Here is a 7,630-nt window from a genome sequence, read left to right as displayed (position 1 = left end):
TATGGCGTGACTGGACCACTAAGCTCTAGCAGCCTTGGGAGCGGATCACCAATGTTCTGTTCTTCGTCTGAAGGTTCCTCCTCCTTAGCTTCAACCTATTCTAGCTAGGGATTTGTTAGTCTTGTAGTTGTTTTGTTTTTATTTTTAATTTTCCGATGTACCAAAAAAAAACCATCTTCTCGGTGTCCCTTATATCGATATACTTTTAATTTAATATTTAATATATTTTATTAATATAAAAATATTAAATAGTTTTATTGATTATTTATAAAAAATCATCAACTTGTGATTAATAATTAAATAAAAATAACATAAATCTTAATATTTTTGGAAGGAAAAATAATCTTAATTTTAATATATGAGAATTTTAAATTTTTATTTATTAATATAAATTTTTATTAATTGATCATTAATATTGTTATTCTTTTTCGGAAAACTTATTTAATATTGTTATTAATGTACTTATTATTATTAATTTATTATTTAAAAATTTCTCCAAATTGTGGTTAATAATTTATATTTAAATAATATTAATATTTTAAGATAAAGATGAGAAATTGATTTTTTTTCAATTAGTTATTAATATAATGAATAACATAAAATGTTATTAGTAATTAATTAATACTAATTTCAAAAAAAATTAATACTGCCATTAATGTGAATTTCAAGTTAATTTTACCTATTTCCTTTCAAAAAAATTGCTTATGATTATTATTATTATTTAATTTTTTTCAAGTGGTTCTTAAAAATTAAAATTTTAATTATAACAATAATAATAATTAAATATGAGAAGCTGAATTTTTTTAAGATTAGTAATAAAAATAAAGGTTTCAAAGTGATTTTTAAAATGAATTATTTTTTTTACAAAAAACTGTTATAAATGAGCTCCTAACTATCATAAATTGTTTTGACCAAAATATAATAATCTTAAATGAAGATATTAAATAGATTTAAATATAGAATTTTTTCAATACATTTATATTTATACACAGTCAATATTTTGTTTTTGTTACCTTGTTGACACTGTCATCCTCCCTGATTTTGAGTAAATGCTTTTGACTATTATTATTGTTTCATGTTTATCTGTGAAACTCAAGAAGTCAAGAGTGATCTTCCTTCCTTTTTTATCAATAACATTTTTTTCAAAAAAATCTTCTCTCAGAAGATACATCACTTTTTCTTTCAAACTAGCTACCCCTTTCTGCTTATTGTCTCATAAACCCTGTTTTTCACTTCATTGCTCTGTTTCACTTCACTACCCACCAATCAACTCCTCTTCCTACATCCATCAGGTGAGTTTCATCTTCTGTTCTTCAGTTCCATTGGTTTATTCATGTCACTGTGTTTGGCTTCTTCTTCTTCTTTTTTTATTAATTAAAATTCCAATTTTTTTGCTGCATTGCTGCTTTGAAAATAGCAGAGTACTCTGTTACTGTTGATACAATAAACTAGAATTCTTCATCGGCCCATAATCTTCTCTCTATAGCATCGTTTAACACTATATCTGATCTTCAATGGGTTGGTCTTGTTTTTGAATTTGATGGACTGGTTGTTAAAAAGTTTCCAACTTTCTCTGGCTTTTCCTCTGTTTTTCTCGGTTGCCAAACAACAATTTTTTGCTTCTCGGTTCCCTTATGATTCTTCTGTTGCATCCTGAGGCTTCAGATTGTTATTCTATGTTAAGGAATCACATGATCCTTATTGATTCCCGGGTTTGCTATTCTGAATTTGAAAAGAGTAATAAAAAATGGTTTATTTATTTATTTATTTATCAATTTCTGAAAACACAGGTTTAAAATGCCTTGGGATTTGGGTTTTGTGGGTATATTCTGAATGTTCAGACTGTGTGCACCGTTTTCATTTTCAAACAATGTAATGTGGCTTTGTTCAATGTGAGGTTTTGCAATACTTTATTAGTCCATGGAGATCTATGCTGTTGATGTGTTTGTGTTTGTTCTACCATTTTATGCTTTTGCTTTCTTCCTTCTACATGTTTCATTCTACTTAAATGCAAAGGACACTCTATTTGTGGCTATTGTCCCTTTTTGTTTCCTTGATTAATTGGGTTGTTGTTGATCTCCTCTATGATTTGTTGCATTTGTGTAGAGGGTCCTTTGAGGCAAGGGCATTAAATGGAGAGGGACCCTAACACTGTAGTCATGGGCAAGGAGAAAAAGATTTCAAATTCCCCATTGCTTTCTTCCTCCACAAAAGGGCCAAGGGACAAGAGCATCATCACCAACAACAACATCATGCCCTCTTGGCTAGTCACCAGCATTTCTGGTATGCATTTAATTCATTCTACCGTACCTAAATTCAATTTTGCTCTAACCAAATAATACTCCTTTCTTGCACATTTGGTCACATCTAGTGAATTTTGTTTGAGATGAAGTTTTAGTAAGATATTTGAATAGTTTTTGATCATTTAGTAAGTGAATAAATGAAAAGGGGTATTAGTTAAATGGTCCTGTACTAGAAGAAGAAAGTTGAAAGGGTCTTTATAAATGGTGAAGAAATCTGAATTTAATGGAATCACATGATGCATACAATTTCAATTGAAGGGTAGGAAACTTTATCAATCAATCATCAATGGAAGGTAAGGATCATGAGGAAGAAGAATCCTCCTTACTGATATGCCCTTGTCTACTGTCAAACGTCCTAGTCTTCATTGGAAACAGCAATTGCCGTACATCATTATTTACCTTGTTACATTTTCACTTGCTAACTCTAGCTCACGCGCTTCTTTCACACGTGCCTAGTAGTAGTGAAAAAGTTCAAAAATTGAAGGAAAGAAAATAATATTTTATTTTATTTTATTATTGAATTAAAATTGTATTTCTTTTGTTTTGACTATGGTGAAGATTTTTATGTTTGATTAGTTTATTTCATTGGTTTACCTGTTTCATTTAGGAATAATTATTCTTTCACACATAAAAAATGAGGTGAAAAGAGGTGGAGGAAGAGAGATATAGGAAGAAAAGAAAAAAAATATGAGAGATAAAGTATAAGATGTGATAGATGATAAGAGGAAACATGTAGAAATAGAAATAGGTGGAAATTAAGTGGAGAAAAAAATGAGGTGTGAGTATATCATTGTTGTTCATTTACCAATAAAGTGATACTATAGTGTTAAACAATAAAATGTTGGTTTAATGTTAAGTAAAATTTCAAAAAAAGAAAGTTAAGTAAGCTAAATTTCTGTGAGAGTGATAACACAAATTTGGAAATGTCAAACATGTGCATAGAAAAAGTTGCTATGAAGTGTGAATAGGACTTTTTAATAGGTGGCTGTTGCTGTTGCCAGGTCTACACTACCCTTTGGTGTGGATCTGCTTTCAAATTTCCAATTTGATTTGAACCAGATTTTGAAACCCTTTGGTGTCGTTGTGGCTCTAGATCCATTGTCACTTTCCCCGTAACCTTTTTGTTCTTTAGTTTGGCTTTTGCCTTTTACAGAGCTTTTTTAGACCCTAAATTGGTGTTTAAATTTTGAAAAATGGTCCTTGTCCATCATCTATCCAAGACGCTTCCTTTCCTTGCTTGTTGCAGTGTACATTAGATTTTGGTGTGTCTTGTAACGGTGACCTTTCCATTTTTGCCTCGTGGTCCGTGCTGATATTCTCCTAAACTTAATTGGTTTTATTCTAAAAAAAAATGGAAAGTTGGAGGTTAAGGGCTTTTCTGTCTTACACTCTACAGTTGCACATGCCCAGGTCAGGTGCAGTACATGATGCTGACCTTTGCATTCAAAGCCAGAGGCAAATGTAGCACTAGACTCTAGTATGCTATGCCTGCAACCACATTACAATTGCAATTCAAATACAATAATGTATGGTGTACAGTGTACACCCTTTGATAAATGGCATACACACAGTGAGATAGGAAGTAAAGAGTGATAAATGATGGATGTAATATATAATGTGATGCGATTGAAATAGAGAGATAGAGAAAATTAAGATGTATAGAAGGTGTTGTTACTGTTAAGTAGTTTATGAATCACTAATTCAAATACTACCGAACTTGTAGATCAACTTATGTTTGGTTGTTCTAACTTAAGCAGATGTATTAGGTTTGAATTTATGTGAATGTAACTACAATATGTTAAATTTTTGGTAGAGAAAGTTGTGTCGCCCCCTAGTAGTGGCCCTATTGATATATGTGATTTAGACGAGAAAAAAAAAAACATTGCAATTCAAATTCTATTTTTCAAATTAGTCATATTGTCATTCACTGTTTTGTAATAAAAACATATTATCTTGTGTACCAGAATTTTTAATGGTTTTTGTCAGTGTTCCCTTTTCTTGTGTCATTGTTGGGTGGCCTGTCACTTTCCTAGACCTCAATAACAGTTCAACCCAGTTGAGATCTGGACTTATATTAACCCTTCTTTTTGGTGCATTTCAATAGTATAATAATGTGGGTTGTGGCTTTAGTTTAAGAAGCCATGGAATTGAGTAAAACAGGTAAAGAAAAGCATTGTTCTTTCTGTTCTTTTTTTCTTGCACAGTACTAATTCAAATGTGAAATTTGTCTTTGATTGCAGACCTGGAAGAGAGGATGAAAATGTTGGCAATGAACACAATGGAAGATGAAGAGATGGGTGATACTTTTGCAGAAAGAGCAGAAACTTACTACCAAAAGCGACCACAGCTTCTGTCACTTCTGCAGGACCTGTACAATGGCTATATCACTTTGTCTGATAGATACATACAAACATTGGCCAAACACAAGCATTTCAGGCATAGCAGACACTCTTCTCAAGTTGAGGGGGGCTTCTCTGACCAAGAAGAAGTTAGTGGTGTGAGCCAGGTTGATTCAGATATTGAGAGCTCAATCTCTTATCAGCAAATGCCTGTGATGATTCTCCCTGGGAGCTCTATGCTTGATGTTGATGCTTTTGTTGCTGAGCTTGTGATTAAGAATGTGGAGCATGATATCTTGATGCATGAGGTCAGTGTGATGGAGAGGAAGTACTGTGAGTCATCAAGGAAGAATGAGCTGCAGAAGAGCTTGCTTGAGGTGTTGGAGTCCGAGAGGGTTGTTCTTCTTAATGAGAATGCTGGATTGAGCTACAGGGTCAACACTCTGGTGGAAGAGAACAAGGATCTGGCATCAGAGTCGGTGTTTATTAAGAGGAAGGCCGGGGAGCTGGCAAAGTGTGTGCTGAAGATGAGGGAGGATCACAGGGTGTACTTGCTCCACAAGAAGATTGAGGATCTTCAAGCACAGATACATGGGTTGGAGAAGAGGAACAAGGAGTACTATGAGAAGCTTCTGAGAAGAGATGATGACAGCTGCAGCATGGGAAGCAGCAGCAAGGGGAAGAACAACAACGAAGGGATCGCGTTGGAGGTTCGTGTTCAGCTCAATAAGCTTCGAAGGTTCAAGTGGAAAGATGGCAATGGTAGCGGCACTCCTGGGAAGAAATTTGAGGGAGTGAAGAAAGGCCCAAGTTTGTGGAAGAAGCTGAAGAACATGGACTTGTTATTGTGTGGGACAAATCCCACTTGTGCTTGATGATGGCTGGTGGCGTCCACCAAAGTTTTATTAGATTTTATATGTATACTTTTTGGCTCTTTAAAGAGAGTAGTAGACTAGTAGTAGTGCATGTTTGGAAAGTCTTCTATAATTGATTTTGGACTCACAATCAATTCTGGGATGAAACTTCACTTTTGAGTTTCAGAATTGATTCTGAGCAGAATAGAAGCTTGTCCTAACATGCTCGTGGTAGGTTTCTAGGTGTACATTCCAATATGAGGTCTTTGGACATAGATTGCTCTGGCTAATCCTTGATAAACTAATTTAGGTTAGTTAACATCATATTGTGAAAGCTAGAGTGGGTTAATACTTTAGCCTCAACTATGTTAGCTGAACATTTCTGCTTTTGTTCTGTTAAAAAACTTGCTTAACAGAAGCATGAGATCCATCATCCAACTTAGCTTTATCATAAAGACACTATGTATGCCCTTTATCTAATGCTGCTACTCTTCCACCAATGTTTGCTTGTGAGTTGTGAATATATATTTGTGCTTGTGTATTTATATTTGAAGTTCCTTATAATTTAAAGAGAATGGAAGTATGATTTGACACATTTTCTACCATCATGTCTAAATTTCCTGAGAGATTAGCTGGAAGCAAAATGTATGGGGTTGGTTAGTGTTATTACTACGTGAGTTGGATTGAAATCCTTTGAGATAGTGGGGTCTATTTCAGGTTTTGTAATTTTAAGAGGTTGTACCTTGTGTTGAGGCTTCATTTTCCAACAAAATGCCGGTTTCAATCCTACTTGAATCAATTATTTTCACTTTTTGAATCACATCCGACTAATAGCGTTTTTCTGACTCTTTGGAGCTACTCACGTAGATTTCTACCTATAATTAGTTTTGGCCTTGGAGTCAATTGTAGAACACTTTCTAAACATGATATCGATCAATGGTTGTTGCCAAGGTTAGAAGCATATTTTTACCACCTATAAGGTATTTGCATATAAAAAACCTCCATCATATGGGACAAAGATATGTTTAGATTTCATTTTTCACTCACACAAAGAGTTATACATGAGAAGAGAGAGAAATGAAAGATATGATATGTAATATGATAGAAAAATAAGAAATGGCTATAAGAAAAATAAGTATAATTAAAATAGAAGATAAAGTTGAGTGTAAACGAATTAAACCCCTAATCTTATGACATCAGAATGATGTGGTCTATACAATATTTGTTGATTACCCTCTTGGAAACGTTTCTTGTTATATAGGCTATAGCTATTGCCAAGGATAAGAAAAGGACAGAAAAGTGGCTCTTCAAGCTTTCCATTGTTCAAGTATAATCATGTTTTACCTTTGCTTCTTGGCCTCCATTAACTTGCTTTATGTGAAGGGATAAATCTACATTGTTGGTGACAGCAATGGTTGGGATGACTACTTCTTTGTGTAAGATTGGATACTCTTACCACAAATTGTGAGTGAGCTAGACAATATTATTTATAATATAATAAAGAGACAGAATATGCTAAGAATATTCTGAGCATATTACAAAATAAATCAATAATAAAATAAAGGAATATCCCGGAGGATATTACGCCTATTTATCTCTAACACCCCCCGTCAAGCTTAGCGTTGGATTAAGACCAACCCGAAGCTTGGATCGAAAAAGTTCAAACAACGAACGAGGTAACGCCTTAGTGAAAATATCAGCAAGCTGGAGAGAAGTGGGCACATGGCGAACAGCTAATCGACTAGAGGAAACCAGCTCACGGACGAAGTGACAATCCAAGTCAATGTGTTTGGCATGCTTATGAGCAACGGGATTTTGGGCCATAAACAAAGCACTCTGGTTGTCACTAAGAAGAAGAGGAGTCACGGATAACCGAACACGAAGCTCATGAAGAAGATTAAGCAACCAAACGAGCTCAGAAGCAGTATTGACCATAGCTCGGTACTCAGATTCACAACTAGAGCGAGCAACAATAGGTTGTTTCTTGGCACTCCATGACAAGAGATTATCACCAAGAAAAATGGCATAGCCATAAGTAGAGCGACGAGTGTCCGTGCAACGAGCCCAATCAGCATCACTATAACCAAGAACAGCGGGGGAAGCGATACGACGAAACGTAAGACCAAAATGTTGC

General features: G+C 34.3%; 1 protein-coding gene across 2 annotated transcripts; it reads left to right on the top strand.

The window, feature by feature from the left end:
* The first annotated feature begins 1,125 nt into the window (after positions 1–1,125).
* LOC130738640 (kinase-interacting family protein-like) lies at positions 1,126–5,926 on the top strand. Of its 2 annotated transcripts, XM_057590729.1 has the most exons (3): positions 1,126–1,292; positions 2,107–2,283; positions 4,544–5,926. In XM_057590729.1, the coding sequence occupies exons 2-3, from the start codon at positions 2,133–2,135 to the stop codon at positions 5,515–5,517; spliced, it is 1,125 nt and encodes a 374-aa protein (XP_057446712.1). In that variant the 5' UTR covers positions 1,126–1,292; positions 2,107–2,132; the 3' UTR covers positions 5,518–5,926. The 2 variants fall into 2 exon arrangements, with proteins under 2 accessions (XP_057446712.1, XP_057446713.1); XM_057590730.1 differs by lacking the exons at positions 1,126–1,292; positions 2,107–2,283 and adding an exon at positions 4,294–4,463.
* Positions 5,927–7,630: the final 1,704 nt, after the last annotated feature.

The sequence above is a fragment of the Lotus japonicus genome, chromosome 2 (genome assembly GCF_012489685.1).
Source record: "Lotus japonicus ecotype B-129 chromosome 2, LjGifu_v1.2".
Taxonomy (NCBI): domain Eukaryota; kingdom Viridiplantae; phylum Streptophyta; class Magnoliopsida; order Fabales; family Fabaceae; genus Lotus; species Lotus japonicus.
This window is presented reverse-complemented; position numbering and strand designations above follow the sequence as displayed.